The sequence below is a fragment of the Pelodiscus sinensis genome, chromosome 9, assembly GCF_052426305.1.
Source record: "Pelodiscus sinensis isolate ZL-2025 chromosome 9, ASM5242630v1, whole genome shotgun sequence".
In the NCBI taxonomy this organism is placed as follows: Eukaryota; Metazoa; Chordata; order Testudines; family Trionychidae; genus Pelodiscus; species Pelodiscus sinensis.
This window is the reverse complement of record NC_143060.1, coordinates 34,377,640-34,395,628: the sequence shown is the minus strand read 5'-3', so window position 1 is coordinate 34,395,628 and position 17,989 is coordinate 34,377,640. Positions and strand designations below refer to the sequence as shown.

At 47.9% G+C, this 17,989-nt stretch overlaps 1 protein-coding gene and 1 long non-coding RNA gene across 3 annotated transcripts in view; one reads left to right on the top strand and one right to left on the bottom strand.

Moving 5' to 3' along the window:
- KYAT3 (kynurenine aminotransferase 3) overlaps positions 1–11,489 on the top strand; it is a 53,813-nt gene extending 42,324 nt beyond the window's left edge. The window contains exon 14 of one of the 2 annotated variants that reach the window (XM_075936439.2): positions 9,356–11,489. In XM_075936439.2, the coding sequence (XP_075792554.2) occupies positions 9,356–9,418 (63 nt within the window). In that variant the 3' untranslated portion in view covers positions 9,419–11,489. Of the gene's footprint in view, positions 1–3,451; positions 3,847–9,355 lie in introns of those variants that run through there. The other variant, XM_075936438.2, reaches the window with a different exon arrangement.
- Positions 110–17,880, bottom strand: LOC142830577 (uncharacterized). The gene is made up of 3 exons (XR_012905950.2): positions 17,085–17,880; positions 1,783–1,878; positions 110–1,189 (listed from the first exon to the last, which is right to left on the bottom strand). It is a non-coding gene; the product is annotated as an uncharacterized LOC142830577 (long non-coding RNA).
- Positions 17,881–17,989: the final 109 nt, after the last annotated feature.

The window sequence follows — 17,989 nt, the reverse complement described above, 5'->3', positions numbered from 1 at the left end:
CCCACCCCTCTTCAGGGACTCCTCTCACAAAACGCTTCTTCGTCAAGAAGTGGAGCACCTCCTACGCATAGGAGCTTTAGAGAGGGTACCCGATCAATATTGGGCTAGGGGATTTTATTCATTCTACTTCCTTACAGAGAAAAGAATGGGTGGTTGGAGACCCATCTTCGATCTCCACCAATTAAATAAATATCTCCACAAACAATTATTCAAAATGATCACACTCTTGGCAATCATTCCAGCATTGGATGAGACTGGTTTGCAGCTCTCGACTTTCGGGATGCTTATTTTCATGTGACCAAACACTCATCACACAGATGCTTTCTCCATTTTACGGTTGCTTCAGAACATTTCCAATATAGAGTTTTTCCTTTCAGACTTTCTTCTGCCCCCAGAGTCTTCTTGAAGACCCTGGCAGTAGTTGCAGCATACATATGTTGCAAGGGCATTATGATTTTTCCTTACCTGGACAATTACCTCATACGAGGTCCTTCCCGACAAGCCACAAAAGACATGCTTCTTTTTACCAATAGGCTCTTTGAATGTCTTGGCCTCATCATAAATGAGCAGAAGTCCATAGGAACTCATCTGGATTCTACAACAGCACAAGCATACCTCCCAAATCAGCACTTCAATGCTATAAGAAGCTTGGTTTCATTCATGACATCATGTCCCACCATGTCAATACTAATCTGTCTTCACCTCATGGGCCACATGGCCACTACGACATATGTTGTCCGACATGCACACCTGCACTTTCAGTGCCTTCAGCACTGGCTTGCCTCTGTGTACACCTTGTCCAAACACCAGGTGCGCAAATAGGTTTCGATTCCCCAAGGGTCCTTACCGTGTTGCGATGGTGGACCAATCCAGAGAACCTTTTCGTGGGTGTCCCATTCCATCAAATGCAGCCATCCAACCACATTACCACAGATGTTTCTCTCTTTGGGTGGAGTATTCACCTGCAACATCATTTTGCTCAGGGAAGATGGTGCACCCATGAGTCCTGGCTCCATATCAACCCACTGAGGCTCAGCACTGTGCGCAACACTTGCAGATACTTTCTTCAAGACATTTGGGACTCTACGGTATTCATCCTCACCAGCAACGTAACCACAATGTTTTACATCAGTTATCAGGGTTGCGCTTATTCTTGATCCCTCTTTGTGGAGGCTGTACACCTGTGGAACTGGTATATCCAGAACAGTATCAGCATTATCACATCATACCTCCCTGGGGTCAAGAATACTACTGCAGACACACACAACCATCATTTTCCAATAAACCATGAGTGGGAAATTCATAGGCACGTCCTCCATAACCTATTTTACCTTTGGGGTTGCCTGTCTGTAGATCTTTTTGCGACACACCAGAACACAAAGTGCCCCGAATATTTTCCAGGGTGGGCATAGGACCCAGATTGCTGGGTGACACCTTCCTTATCACGTGGAATGCTTGCCTCTACTACGCCTTTCCTCCCATTCCACTCATCTCCAGGTCCTCCGAAAGATCGAGTCAGATGATGCCTGAGTCATCCTCATAGCCCCAGCATTGGCTATGGTTTCCCTATCTTTATCAGATATCTCTCTGACCTCCCTACCCATTTCCAAACCACCCAGATCTCCTATTTCAGAATGAGGGCACCCTTCTCCACCCTCAAGTGGAAATACTACATCTGATGGCATGGTTTCTCTCTGGTTCTTAGAGGCTGAGAAAATATGCTCACAACAAGTAAAGAGAGTCTTACTCAAGAGTAGATGACAGACCACTTGTAATACTTACCTCTATAAGTGGAAGCATTTTATAGCCTAGTGTGCGAGTAAGGGTATTCAACCAGCTACCGCACCTCTTCATACACTTCTCAACTACATCATGCATCTGAAACAACAAGGTCTGTCAGTCTCTTTCCTCAGAGTATACCTAGCTGTGCTGGCAGTGTTTCACTCTCTGACTGATGAGTGCTTGGTATTTGTTCATCCTATTTCTAAGAGGTTCCTTAAAGAGCTGCATAATCTTAATCCTACGTGTACACCACAAGCCCTCATGTGGGATTTGAAGCTAATACTCAACGTACTATCTAGACCACTGTTTGAGCCCATGGCCAGGTGCTTGCTTTCTCTATTAACTGCAGAGACAGTGTTTTTAATAGCAATCACATCAACAAGGCAAGTTAATGAGATTGCTGCTCTCACAGCATCACCGCCCTACACTGTATTTCATAAATACAAGGTTGTCCTTCAACCTCACCCCTTCTTTTTGCCTAACGTCTGCTCAGACTTTCAAATTAATGAGCCTATCGTCTTCCCTGTTTTCTACCCAAAGCCTCATGCTTCTCGAGAGGAGGCTATTCTACATACCCTGGATATCAACAGACTTCCTGAAGGGAGTCCCTTTCAAGGATCTCCACTGCACAGCTACTTGATTATCCAGTCACACTTTCATGAGGCATTACGCAATCTCCACATGAATGGAGACAAGTTCAGCTGTTGCTAACTTAGTCCTTTCATCTGCACGTAAAAGCTAATCTGAAGCCCACCTACCAACTTTTCGGTACTGCTATATAGTCACCAACAGTGGATCACCCATGGGGACATCACTGAAAGAAGAAAAGGAAGTTACTCATTTTGTGCAGTAATAATGGTTCTTTGAGATGTGTGTCCCCAGGGTTCTCCGTGTTCCATCCTTCCTCCCCTCTTCTTCGGATCCACTTAAAGTAACAGGATGTACACAAAGAAACTAAGGGGAGTCAGGCTGCGTGCGCGAACTGCAAAGATGCGAACGATGTGTGTCCCCTGCTGTAAGAGAAAGGAACTCCAAAGAATTCCATCTAACCTCATATTTGGTTCTTACCCTTTCACCTGTCTGTCAGGGTGCCAAATGAGGAGTTCACACACAAAGTTATAAAGAAACTATACTTTATTATCTATAGGATAGGGAAGATAAAAAGGACAAGGGATGAATGGAATAACACACACATGCAAACATGAACAACAGGGGAGGGAAAGTGAACGTTAGGCCTTCTGTTTTACTCTGCTGCAGGGAAAGACAACTTCAAGTTTTCTATCCACATGACAGGGATCAGGAACAACTAAGCAGAAATAGGAACTTAGGCTAGATCCTAACTCAGAACCCACCCTAGCCCCTTTGCGTCATCTCGTGTGTGTGTGTGTTAGCTCTGTTTAGTCAAGGTGATCCATGCTTGCAAGTGTGCTCTACAGTGATCAAATACACCTTCAGATGTTACGCCACCTTAATACCAACTGTAACTCCAAGCCAGTGACCAGTCTTTTGAGGAGTCCTGTCACTCAGGGAAGCAGCACTCACTGCATCTTGTCAGTGAGCAGGCTAGAGGAAGAGAGCCCAGAGCACCCCGAGCGCTCTCTACTTATGCACTCCCATTGCATAGCAACATTTTCCCACTCTTTCCCTGTTTTCCTATCTTTTTCCTAAGCAAGGAAGAAGGCTATCCAAAATGGAGGCTCACTTGTTGTTTTGTTCAAAACAACATGGCAAACCCACAAATAACTTAAACATCTCTGCTGAATTACTGATTACAAAAGAGCGAACATTAACAGATAAAGAAGCCCACATTAACACTGCTGCGCATGCGCAGCCTGACTAGATGCTGCTAGAAAAACTCTGACCTGTGCTGCCAGGATGAGCCTGATGCCAACAGTGGAGCACCCACAGGGACACACATCACGAAGAACTGTCGTTATTGCACAAGGCAAGTAACTTCCTTTTTTGTTATATGTGTTGCTGTTAAGCAGTTAGTTATTTGGTTGTTTTTATATTGACCTTTTTAATGGCGTGATTGAAAGATAACAGTTTTATTAAGAATCCAACAAAAAGCAAATGGAGAAAAAAATTAATACAGGCAGTCCCCGGGTTACGTACAAGATAGGGACTGTAGGTTTGTTCTTAAGTTGAATTTGTATGTAAGTCGGAACTGGCGTCAGCCGCTGCTGAAACTGATCAGTTTCAACCACGGCTGAATCTGGATGCCAGTTCTGACTTACATACAGATTCAACTTAAGAAACCCAGGCGTCCCCAAGTCAGCTGCTGCTGAAACTGATCAGCGGCTGATTCCAGGAAGCCTGGGGCAGAGCAACTCTGCCTCGGGCTTCCTGTAGTCAGCCGCTGGTCAGTTTCAGCAGCGGCTGACTTGGGGACGCCTGGGGCAGAGCAGCTGGGGTGCTGCTGGGTTGCTCCAGTAGCGCAGCTCCTCGGCGCTACTGGAGCAACCCAGCACCACCCCAGCTGCTCTGCCCCAGGCGTCCTGATTCAGCTGCTGCTGAAACTGACCAGTAGCGGCTAAATCAGGACGCCTGGGGCAGAGCAGCTGGGGTGCTGCCGGGTTGGTCCGGAGCGGCGCTGCGGGACCAACCCGGCAGCCCCCAGCTGCTCTACCCCAGGGGTAGGCAAGAAAAGCCTGGTCTGCTGGGGGGGTGGGGGCAATAGCTGCACCTCCCACCCCCATCAGACCAGGGAGACGGGGGTGGCGGGACCGCCCAAGTCCTCCACGGCTTTGCTCCTGTCCCCCTGGTCTTCTGGGGGGAGGGTTCCAGCAAAGCCGCTGGACCCCCCCAGCAGACTAGGGACACCCGAGCAAAGCCGCCGCCTGGGCGGCTTTGCTCGTTTGCTCGGGAGCAAAGCTGCTGCCTGGGCGGCTTTGCTCTTGGGCAAACGAGCAAAGCCGCCCAGGCGGCGGCTTTGCTCGGGTGTCCCTGGTTTGCTGGGGGGGTCCAGCGGCTTTGCTGGACCCCCCCCCCCAGCAGACCAGGAAGACCGGGAGAAGCTTTTCTCGCCCTGGAGGACACGGGTGGCGACTCGCCGCCCGTGAGCTCCGGGGCGAGAAAAGCCCCGTTTGTAAGTGCGGATCCGACATAAGTCGGATCCGCGTAAGTCGGGGACTGCCTGTACAAAATACAGGCCTATGCTGATTTGAAGGAGTGACAGAAATTGTTGGGTTGCAGAAACACAAAGCTGCCTTGAGTGCTTCTGGGTTAAGGAGCTTTCAGCCCTCAAAGGAGGTGGCACTTGCTGGGGTGGGTAAAGTGGGCAGGGAATAAGATGATTCTTAGCTAATTCTCTCCTTAGCCTGCATTGACAAGAATCTTTCAGATCACTCGATAATTAAATATGTTTATTGCTAGTGAGGCTTCCCAGTTCAGTATTGAAAGAGAATGTCTATACAATTTGTAGCCAAATCACGCTATAGACTATTTGCACGACTCACATGGCTACAGCCAAGTCACAAGACTGTCCAGAATATGGAATACCCATGATTGCGGCAGCTTCATTATATGGGTATTGAATTCCCCCCCACACCTTTACACACAGGTCAGGTAAACTATGCTACCATGTGTGACGGCGCGTTGGGGTCCCCCGTCTCCTGCACCCCGAAATGGCACAAACAGACTGCACCAGCCGGTGGGCTAGAGGAAGTTTATTGCCTCTCCAGGATACAGCACAGCACAGATGTAGTCTGGTCACAGAGCTGGGCTAGGATGCCTCAGGCCCCCTTGAGATGGGGGAGACTGGGCCCCTAAACTCCAGCCTCTTTCCTTAGGCTCTCCTCCATTCTCTCGGCCCGAACTAACCAAATTCCTTTCCAGCCCTGCCCCCCAGTCAGGGCAGCATTCCACCTTCCTTTGTTCCTCTCCATGGGGGGGTGTCTGGCCACTGGTTCAACAAGTTTGGCACTACCTTTGCATAGTGAGGTTTTCCCTGCTGGGTCTTGCTCCAGACAGCAGGGGTCACCACAGCCCAGCAAGTACCCCCACTACGTCACAGTTCTCCCCCCTCCGAGAGCGAACTGAGCAGGGTCACTCCGCTCGTGACCTAGGGAAGTTCGGGTCCTCTGCGTGGGAACCCCCCCTGGGGCCATGGGTGCTCCCCTTGACTCAGGCCGGCCGTGGCAAGGCCCCACATGAGCTGGCTTCCCTCTGTCCACTCGCCGCCCCGCTCCAGGGCGACTGGCGCAGGCCTGTCCTCGGGGGTCACACCCACCCTTCCGCTGGCCTTGATCTCTGGCCAGGGTCTCTCGGGCCGGGGCCATGAGCCCAGCGAGCCTTCTCTGGACAGCCAGGGCGGCTTCCACCCCCGAAGCTCCATCCAGGGAGGACTTCCCCTCCCATAACTCTCTCAGCAAGCCCAGAGGGTCCTCTATCTGGGGTAGAGACCCCCAAACCGCTTTCCTACTGTCTTGGGCCTTCCCACCCCTCTGGCAGGAGTCACAGGACCGGCAGTACCGCTGCACGGCTGTAAAGATTCCCGGCCAATAGAAGTGCTGGAGCAGCCTCAGCCGGGTGCTCCGGATCCCCCGGTGGCCCCCAACGGGGACGTCGTGGGCCAAATACAGCAGCTTGAGGCGATACTTTCGGGGGACGACCAGCTGCCGCTGGACCCCCCATGCCCTCGCCTTCCTGGGGGGAAGCCATTCACGGAACAGGAGTCCACGCCCCCGCAGGAATCTCTCCTGGCCACCTCTCCCCGGGGGCCGAGCTGCACGGAGGCCAGCCTGGTCCCTCAGCCTCTGCAAGGAGGGGTCTGCCTGCACCTCAGCCTGGAATTCAGCTGCTGAGGCAGGGATCGGGACCTGTTCCCCACCTTTGCCTAGGTCCGGAGTCCCAGCCTGGCTGGACCCCGTGTCCACTGGGATGGGACCCTGAGGACGATGCCCGGAGTCCTTCCCTGGACCCAGGTTGTCAGCCCCCCCGCTGGCTCTGGCTCCTGGTGGTGACTAGAGCCCGCTGGGATTCATGGGGCCACTCCTCTAGGTCATTCCCCATCAGCACCTCGGTGGGCAAGTGCGGGTGCACCCCCACTTCCTTGAGGCCTTCCTTGGCCCCCCATTTCAGATGCACCCTGGCTACAGGCACCTTAAACGGGGACCCGTCTATGCCCTTCAGGGTCAGCTGGGTGTGGGGTAGTATCCGCTCCGGGGCCACTATGTCGGATCGGGCCAGAGTCACCTCCGCCCCCGTGTCCCAGAAGCCCGTCACCTTCCTACCATCCACCTCCAGGGGTATGAGGCACTCGCTCCGCAGGGGCCGTCCTGCCCCCACCCGGTACACGGAGAAATCCGCCTCCTGAGAATCAGACCTCCCAGGGGAGGTGCACTGAGCATCCTTCCCTCCACTCTGAGCTGAGGTTTGCCTGCCAGCCCCTGCCTCTGGGGCAGCCTGCCCTTCCTCCCGCCCCAGCCAGTTAACCCTGGAAAGTCCCCGGTCCTGGGACCTGGTGCACTGAGCCCCCTTGTGGCCTTTTTGCCCACAGTGATGGCAAGTTAGGCTTTGGGCTGTCTCTGTCCAGGCCCTGGCTGGTTCTCTGGGGCGCAGACGACCTGTTCCTTGGTCTCGCCCCGTAGTTGACTCCCTCCGTCGCTCAGCCGAGATCCGGTCTCTGCGCGATTCCCTTTCTCTCCGGGACTCCCGTTCACACCCGGACCGGCTCTCCGTGAACTCATCCGCCAGTCTCCCGGCCTCTTGGGGGTTCTCTGGTCTCCGGTCCTTGAGCCACAGCCTCAGTTTGGGTGGGCATGCTTCATAGAACTGCTCCATCATGACCAGCTTGAGCAGCTCCTCTGCGGTCTAGGCTCCGACTCCAGACACCCACTTGCGGCAGTATTGCGACAGGCGGGAGGCCAGGTCCACATAGGTCTCCCGTGGCCCTTTCTGTACCCCCTGGAACTTCTTCCTGTACATCTCGGGGGTCAGCCCGAACTTGTGCAGCAGGGCCTCCTTGACTCGGTTGTAATCCCCTGGCTGTAGGTCCTCCAGCTGACTGAGCACTCCGGCCGCCTCCTGGTTCAGTGCGGGGATGAGCTCCTGCAGCCAGTCAGCTGGGGGAACCCGTTGCAGTCCACAGGCCCTCTCAAAGGAGCTGAGGAACCCGTCTATGTCACCCATGTCCTTCAATTGGGCCACCACGGGCCTCTCCAAGCGTCTTGCAGTCCCGGGACCCTGGGGCCCATCCGCACTTGGCACAGCCGGTGCCCCGCCGGTTCTCCGCTCTGCCATGGCCAGCTCATGCTGCCGCTGCCTCTCTCGATCTTGGCGGTCCCTTTCTCAATCTTGGCGCTCCTTCTCTCGGTCCTGGCGGTCCCTCTCTCGGTCCTCTACTTCCAATTCCTTGATCCGCAGCTGGATCTCCAGCCGCCGCAGCTCTGCTTGGCTGGCCCCTGCCCTAGATGGGCTGCAGCTTGCAGGCCTCCTGGGGGAAGCTGTCTCATCTCTCCGGTGAGTTCCAGCACTCCTCCCCCTCTCTGAGCCTGACACACTCTCAGGGGGGGTCTGGCTGCTTCCCCTGGGGACAAGATCCTGGCCCTGTGGCTGGTCGTTCTCTTCTAGCTGAGCAATCAGCTGGGCCTTGGTTGCTTTCTGCACAGGCAAGCCCCTCTCTCTGCACAGCCCCACCAGCTCTGCCTTCAAGAGTCGGGCGTAGGCCATCTGCCCGCTGGGCCCCTCGGTGCAGACTCACCAGTCTAGTGCTGCAGCGCCCCACGATTCCCAGGAACCGCTTCGCTTTGTCTCCAGCACGCCTGGCTCCAGGGCTCTTGCTTCTACAGCGCCTTGTCGCTCACCGCTGGAAGCTCCATCCACGGGGTGCAGTGCATCCCACTTCTGACACCAGTGTGACGGCGCGTTGGGGTCCCCCGTCTCCTGCACCCCGAAATGGCACAAACAGACTGCACCAGCCGGTGGGCTAGAGGAAGTTTATTGCCTCTCCAGGATACAGCACAGCACAGATGTAGTCTGGTCACAGAGCTGGGCTAGGATGCCTCAGGCCCCCTTGAGATGGGGGAGACTGGGCCCCTAAACTCCAGCCTCTTTCCTTAGGCTCTCCTCCATTCTCTCCACCCGAACTAACCAAATTCCCTTCCAGCCCTGCCCCCCAGTCAGGGCAGCATTCCACCTTCCTTTGTTCCTCTCCATGGGGGGTGTCTGGCCACTGGTTCAACAAGTTTGGCACTACCTTTGCATAGTGAGGTTTTCCCTGCTGGGTCTTGCTCCAGACAGCAGGGGTCACCACAGCCCAGCAAGTACCCCCACTACGTCACACCATGACATCAAATGTAGTGTGAACAAGATAACTACTATAAATGTAATTGGAGTGATTTCTACATTTATTGAATAATATTGACAATAAAGAAAGCAAAGGGCTTGTTTGGAAAAATTTACAACATTTTTATAATATTTACAAAAACCTTCAACTTATTTAATCTTTTGAATAGTTAAATCACACAATTGTAACTATCAAAAATACTAATTTGTAGTGCTATAAAAATGGCTGATACTCTTATTTTGTAGAGCTCTGTAGCTCTAGTAATGTGTCATTCTGTACTTGCAGCAAGACAGCACACTGGATGCAGCTGAGGTGATCCTGAAGAACTGGAATAAACAGACATCTTGATTTTTATATTTATATTAATTAATCCATGTGGTATAATTATTTTATACATAGGGTATTTCATTATGCCATTACAAGCTAATATACTCTTCATGATGCATATGAAATTGCAAATAACTCTGGGAGGCTACCTGCTGAGTAGCTAAAATAATTTATTCATTGCAAATAACGTGCTCAAAAGAATTATTTCCAGTCTCTCCAAAGTGTTGACTATTTCTCAAAATTATGATAATCCACATTTTTTGAGGTGGGGGAGATTTACTAGACCACTGAAAAAATAAGTACATCCTATGACTGTGTTAGGGTTAGGAGGAAGAAGTCAGAATTAGAAGAAGCTTCAGGGGATAGCCGAGTTAGTGTGTACAGGATAAACTTAAAAACCAACAAAAGGTCTGGTAGCACTTTGAAGACTAACAAAACATGTAGATGGTATCATAAGCTTTCATGGGCAAAGATGAAGAAGTGGGCTGTGCCCATGAAAGCGCATGATACCATCTACATGTTTTGTTAGTCTTTAAAGTGCTACCAGACCTTTTGTTATTTTTTAAGAATTAGAAGAGTAAGAGCTGTTGTCATGTAATGGTATAGGAACCAGTTGGAAATAGCAGGATTTGAAGATGGTATGTTGGGTTTCACATAGCAGCAGCAGCTTGATGTGAAGATAAATTAAGAAATGCTTTTAAATAATGCATGTTAACTAGCCCCCGGGACGTAGTACCTAACATCTCGTGCACACACAGAACAAACTTGATTTAGTTAAACCAATGCAATTTTTGGTGCATAGACAATTCCAATTGTGTTAAATTTCATTACTGTTTTAATTTCCCAGAGTTGTCAAATTTACAGTTTTGAAAGAAGTGAATCTTCAGAGCTCTAACATAGCATAGATTTCTGGAAAACAGGAATGGGCCTTGTACTGTGCTATGAATTAATAAATTTAGGTTATTTCAGGCTAAGAGGATGAGGGGAGTAAGTCCTAAAAAAGAGGCTCTTGTGGAGAGTGCTCTACCAACTGCGTCATCTTTCAATATCATTGAGGCTCTGTGCCTCCAAATGAGTTATGGTATACATGCCCATGAAATTCTGAAGTGTCAGGGGTTTCATGGCAGTCTGATCTCTCCTTCCAAAAATCCCATCGTCTCTGAGCAAATCCACAATACCTACAGAAATATTTCAGTGGGAACTGTACCTGGAACTGTTCCAGGAACTGAGGGATATCTACGTAGAGCAGTGGTTCTCAACTTTTATAAACTACTGTACCCCTTTCAGAAGCCTAAATCCTGCTGCAAGGCTGAAGTATGTCACTTAGCTTTGTTGGGCCTCCCGTTGCATAGGACTCCAGCTTGCTACCGCCTAACATTGGCCATGCACTTGTGACTCCCTGAAATCTGTCCTGTGACCTCACAGTTTGAGAACCCTTATAGGGATGACACAAAATAACAAAAACACCGGAATTTTGGTTTCTGATCTTAAAACTAAGGGTTTCAGTACCTTACAAAATTCAATAGTTTAAAATTACCTATGAAAAATAATTGCAAATAACTGTAGTGCCATATCTGTATTTGAACATAACAGATTTGGAGCATAACAAATGTAATACTGATGAGAAATGCCAATTATTTCTACAGCTTACGTTGAAATGTCCCCAAGATAGCAGTTTGTATGTCAGGACATAGCTTTCTGAATAATTGAGATGAATGAGTAATTGGATATAGCCTCACAACAGCAATAAAGCATGGCACAGATTGTTCCATGTGAATTTCATTACTTGTGAAAGGCTGACTTCTCCAGAAAGTAATGGTTTAACATTATTACTATATTTGTATTACTGTAGCATCTGATAGTAGGACTACAGCAGTATACTAGATGCATGTAATCTGCTAATTTTTTCATATAATCAAATGTCTAAACACAAAAGATGGCACATACGTGAACTGGCAGGTTGAAATTGATTCAGCTCTCCCACCTACTTACTATTTTCATAATATACTCAATTTTTGTAGTCTTTAACTTCTGCTAATGTTAGAGAATGAATGTAGGATAATCTAACAAACTATTAAAAATAAGAATTTTACATGAAAGTGGACTTGCTTTTATTAAGGCAGAACATGCAAAAAATAGGGTGTTCATAATGACAGTAAGTATCCCATTGCATAATATTGTGAAAATGGTAACTAGTATCAGGAACATAATTGCCAGCAATCCATCTAGTGCTGTCACTGACAGTGACCAGTACTGGATGCTTCAGTGGATGTGGCAAGAAACTTCATAATAGATAATTATAGAATAACAATCCTTAACATGGGATTATTGTAGCTACTCCCGTAAGGGGAAAGAGCAAATATGGGTCACGGATCTTGAAGTATTAAAACGATCCATTGTTGACAATTGTTAAGCATCAATCTCTAATAGCCCACATCAGCCAGTGTGAAAAAGAATTGGGTTGCTTGTATTTTCAGCATTATTATTTGATAGACCATATTTCACAAGTCCTCCATCAGGCTTTCTGCAATGGTTATGGAAATAGTTTTGTCTCTTCTACAATAGAAGTCAAACTGTTTTCAGCTGTAGCTAATAAGTAGAGGTTCACAGGGACCTACTGGTGACAAACATAGTCAGCAATGGGGGGCTTTCATAGTGTAGTTGGGAATTTAGAGAAGCCAGGATAATACTGGAATGTAGAGCGGACTAACAGTGCTGATGTGGCAAATATGTAGCAGATGCTACTATTCACTTCAAAGGCTGTACGTGGCGGGGTGGGGAAGCAATGCTTAATATAGTTAGCTATATTCATTTTGGTAGTTGCATAGAAACATCATTATGCCTATCTAATAATCATTGATGCCTATTGAATATTTTGCTGAAAAAGTCATCTGAACTAGAAAAAGAAAATATATATTCATGTGTGTGTTCTCTTAAAGCTCATATTCTATTTATTTTGAGTATATATTTCAGTTTAAAGTTGAACTTTTGTCATTTCCTTCTGATTCCAAGGAAAAATATCTGACAGTGACTCCATGTAGCACTGTCTTATTAAATCTGCACAGTGACGGACACAAACAGCTCTCGGCCCTGGTAAAAGTGTGTTTTCTTCCATTATCAGAAAGCACATGAAGACGACTTTTCCATCTAATGTATTTAAAGATATACTCATTTTCTCCCATCAAAACAGGCCTTAACAGGTATGAACTACTATACCTTTCTCTCATTAGTGGGTTCTCAGCTCAAAGCCTATCTGTGACAGTATAGGAATTTCACTACTGATCAATTTGAAATAGTTATGCACTTTAGTGTGATACTCCCCTCAAACTTCCTTTAACTCTCCCAGTTTTATTTTGTGTATGTGAAAAAGGTATCATCCCTACCAAATAAGGCTCATGAATCAGACCATAGATTTTTGCATGAACTGAAACAATGGATGCTTTTATAGTCATGTTGGGCAAAGAACTCAGTCCTCATCAGAGATGATAATACCACAGACTAAAATTTTCAAAAGTGATCATGGATTCTGGATGCATATCTTGTACCTGGTTCAACTTCTTTTGTTCACGATAAGTAAAATGTAAACATGTGCATGTTTGCAAAATTGGGGCCAGAGGCATCTAAGTCAGGCCTTTATTAAATCCCAAATCCATATTTTGTTACCTAAACTAGTGTGACCTGATGTTCAAAGATGCTGAGGATCTGTAAATGCAAGAGGAAAACTATTAAAATCTGTGGTGCTTTTCTAAATTATGTTTTGAATCAGCAGTGAGCAGGGATGAGAGATTAAGAGATCATAAAGAGATGGGGCTACATAAGTGGTCTTATCATGTCATCCTACTGCTTTCCACTATATCCTGTGCACATGCCATTGGCCAATCATTGCACTCCAGTCACTGTAGGAGCATTTGCATGCACGTAGCTGACATTGCAGGAGATGCCAGTAAGCTTGACTTCAGTACTGGCCAAACTGCTTGAAACTATAGTAAAGAATAAAATTGTCAGGCCTGTACATGAACATATATTTGTTGGAGAAAAGTCAACATGTTTTTTATAAAGGGGATTCATGCCTCAACAATCGATTAGATTTCTTTCAGAGGTCAACAAGCATGTGCAGAAGGAAGATCCACTGGATATAGTGAACTTAGATTTTCAGAAAACTTTTGGAAAGGTCCTCTCACCAAAGGCTCTCAAGCAAAGAAAGCTGCTCTGGGTTAAGATGGAAGGCCCTCTCATGGATTGGTAACTGGTTAAAAGACAGGAAACAAAGGGGAGGAGTTAATGGTCAGTTTTCAGAATGGAGAGGTATATAATGGTGTCCCTCAGGGTCCTGTACTGGGACTAGTCCTATTTAACATCTTCATAAATAACATAGTGGCAAAATTTTCAGATGGTACAAGTCCATGATAGTTAAGTCCAAAGCAGACTGTGAAGAATTACAAAGGGATCTCACAAAACTGTGTGAGTGAGCAACAAAATGGCAGATGAAAGTCAATGTTGATAAATGCAAAGTAATGCACATTTGAAAATATAATCTCAACTATACATACAAAATGATGGGGTCTAAATTAGCTCTTTCTACTCAAGAAAGAAATCTTGGAGTCATCATGGCTAGTTCTCTGAAACATCCACTTAATGTGCAGCAGCAATCAAAAAAGTAAACAGAATTATTAAGAAAGCTATAGATAATAAGATGGAAAATATATTTCCTCCTATATAAATCCAGGGTACACCCACATCTTGAATACTGCATGCAGGTGTGGCCATCCCATCTCAAAGGTATATCGTAAGTGGAAAAGATTCAGAAAAAGCAACAAAAATTATTAGGGTCTAGAATGCCTGCCATACAAGGAGAGATTAATAAGGCTGGGACTTTTGAGTTTGGAAAAGAGACATTAAAGGGAGAATATGATAGAGATCTATATAATCATGATCGATGTGGGGAAAGTAAATAAGGAAGTATTATTTGCACCTCATTACACAGGAACTAGGGGTTAAACAAATGAATTTAATAGGCAAAGATTTTAAAACAAACAGTGTTTTTTTTAACTCAACACACAGTCACCCTGTCAAACTCTTTGCAAAGGATGTTGTAAAGGCCAAGACTATAACAAAGTTTGAAAAACAACTAGATGGAGTATGCCCATCAATGGCTATTAGCTAGGATGGGCAAGGATGGTGTCCCTGACCTATTTTCCAGAAGCTGTAGATAGGCAATGGGGTGGATCACCTGATGATTCCTGTTGTTTTCATTCCCTGTGGGGCATGTGGCAATGGCCACTGTCCAAAAACAGGATACTGGACTTGATGGACCATTGGTTTGAATGTGTATAGCCAATCTTATGTTTGTATTGATCCTTCATATTTTGAAGCTCTCTGCCCCCAGTAGAGGGGCCAGTGATGTACCTTCACTTAATCAACTACAGTGCAATCTATTAATATAACACAATGTAGTTCAGGGTTGATGTGCATTACCTGAGTTTCTCTCAACTCAAAGCTTGGGCTAATTATAGTCTTTGGAAGGCAATGTCAGGAAGAAAAAAATCAAAGCACATCCATCTGATTAAAGCTTGTCAGAAACCCACAATACTTTTACCCAAGCTTACTATTTTATTAGATTTCAAGCACATACAGATATGCAAAAGGCATAGAGCATCCCTAATTATTAGTTACCCATAGTCTGCAGGGGTGTTGTGCAGTCAATGCACACTGTGTAAGTGGCCAGCTATATGTCTGTGGCTGGGGATTCCAATAGATGTTCAGGTCAAATCCAAATTCCTCAGACTTATCTACCATTTTTATGTTAGTAACTGCTACAATTACATCAGTGTGTCAATCAACAAAAAACCATTAAGCAAGCAATTTTAAGCCATTGGTCCCACAGCTGTATTTCTACACAATTTTAAGGTATAGCTAGACAACGTTTTTTTTAAAGGCGGAGACTTCAGATTTTTCAAGAGAGCTTAATAAGAAAGGATCATGCTTATTTCTCAAGGTCACCTTCTCTCTTTTGCCCTCCCCAATCTATTTAGTTATGTGAAGGCTGCTACAAAGGCCTTCCAGCTCCTGTTTGTCAATAAGCATAATAATATTCCAGTACTGGCAGCAGTCAAGGCAGTTTGCTGGGCTGTCAAAATCTTCCCTCATAATATGCACCAGGTGGTAGATGCTTGATCGGTGGGAGCCAGTTTGCAGGTTGTTCTCAACCCTTATCTACCGTAACTGAACCTTTGTTTGTTAGGGTGATAAAAATATGCACGTAAAGAAAACTTTGTCGTGGCTTTAGTCAACCGACCAGTGTTGGTGTTTTATACTAGGTCTCAGATCTCTGCATTATCTTGTATGCTGCACTCTACTGGCAACTTCCAGGCATATATCAGGAGCAGCAGCAATGTCTGTGAGGATTGATGCGGGTAGGCTTATGGCAGTGGTCTCCAACCTTTTTACACCCAAGATCACTTTTTAAATGACAGAACAAGCCAAGAACTACTGCCCCGCCCCTTCCTTGAAGCCTCGCCCTCTCTGTTCTCCTCCTCTCCGTCACTTGCTATCCTCAACCCTTATACTGCTGCTTTTTTCCCCCAATTTTTCTGTAGAAAGAGGTTTTTCCAACATTTGGCCTGTCTAGACTGGACCAAATGTCAGAAAACCCCCTTCTTTTGGAAGCCCCCTTATTGCTCATGGAAAGTGGAATATAGGGGTGACCGAAAGATCATGTTTGCTCTTCCACTAAAAGAAGCAGAAGAACAAATGCATCCCTGGATGCAGAAGTGTTTTTCTGGGATATCTCCGGAATCCTGAAAAACTCCCGCAGTCTAGCTGTAACCTTGCTTGGTTGAGACAGGATGTATACGCTCTGGGGTGGGAATGAGGGATTTGGGTGTGGGAAGGGGTGAGAGGTGCAAGCTCTGGGAGGAAATTTATATGTAGGAGAAGGTAGATAAGGGGATGCTGGCTCAGGGAGGGGGTGCCAGGCCGGGCAGTGTTGGGGTCAGATGTAGGGTTAGGGTACTAAGCAAGCCACAGACTTCTGGATGTAAGGGTTCAGGAATTTGGGTTGGGGTATGTGAGGGGCTCAGGGCAGGGGGTTCCAGTGTATGATAGGCTCATATGTAGGGTCTGGGGGAAAGGGGAGTGCTGGAGTGTTATGATGCTGTGGCCAGATGGGGGCTTGGCCCCAATTTGGGGTTTGTTGGCCAGGCTTCATTTTTAAATAAAATACTATGTCAAACAAAAAGTTTCTGCATTGTCTTTATTTCTGAGAAGGGCAGGGAACCTGTTTTGAGTCAGGGGTCACTGACCCAAGAAAAGTCAGTTGGGGCCACACAAGTGAGATGCAACCCCCCCCCCCTCCAAGCTTCATTAATGTGGCCCCAACTGTGTTGGTAGGAACAGGGGACATAGTACTGGGGAAGGATGCTAGTGCTTTGGCAGGGGACAAGGTGCCAGTGGGAACAGAGTTCTGTGGCTGGGGGCAGGGGAAAGGGAACAGGGTGCTGGGAGGGCAGAAGACAGGGTTCTGCAGCAGGGGACAGAGAGCCAGTGGGAACAGGTTTCTGCAGCTGGGGAAACCCTGCGCACGCCTGCTCCAGGACCGAAACCCTGCATGCACCTGCCCCAGGGCCGAAACACCTCCCCCCCCCAGACCAGGGAAACCCTGTGCGCACTTGCCCCAGGGCAGACTCACCCCTCCTGCGCTGGTGCAGGGAAGTCGTGGTGCTCCTCTTCCAGGGCCAACCCCCTCCCGCAGCGCGCCTGGCAGAGCAGCCAGCGTGTTTCCGGAACCCCCGGAAGTGGCGCAAAGCTGCGGGACTTCCGTCCACCCGTGGGAAGCTGGCACTACCTCCATTTTTGCAGGAGGTAGGTAGTGGGGCTTCTTGGGGGTGGGAGGAAAATGGGGGGAGGGCCCGGACACCTCACAATCAACTGGTTGAGGCCTCGCGATAGATCTGTTGGTGACCATGGGCTTACAGCATCCTGCAATATAGCAGCAGATGGCATTGAGTACAGGGGTTAGCTTCCTTTGTGTGAGAAGATTGTGCCCAGGATACTGCAAAGGTCTATTCAAGGGAAAAGTAGCAAGAGGGCCAGTGCCAGAGGTGTCAAGTGATATGGACCCACGCTGAGTGGGCACCAGGAACATTCCTGGCTTGGGAGCTCTGCTGCAGCAGTTTGGGGCTGGGTCTTTCCCCCCAACCTCACCTGTACAATTTAAAATGGCCTGGAGGCCTTGTCTGCCACCCCCGGCAGCACAGCAGGGCTAGAACAGCTTCCTACCGCTTGCCTAGCGGCGGACACATCCCAGTGGTCTTTGCATGGCGACCCTAGCCTCAATGCCCCTATGCCCATTGGGAGCTGTGGGGCAGAGCCTGAGGGCAGAGGCATGTGAGATACCTTGTCACACCCACTCCCAGGAGCCATGCCAGAGGGGCGTATCCCAGTAAGTGCTGCATTCCCACCTCAACCTGCCACCTAGAGCCTGCACCCCCGCCTCCTCCCCTGCATTGCCCCAACCTCCCTCCCAGAGCCTGTATTATTCCTCCCCTCCTCCTGCACCTCCGCCCCAGCCCAGAGCCTGCACCCACAGTCCCT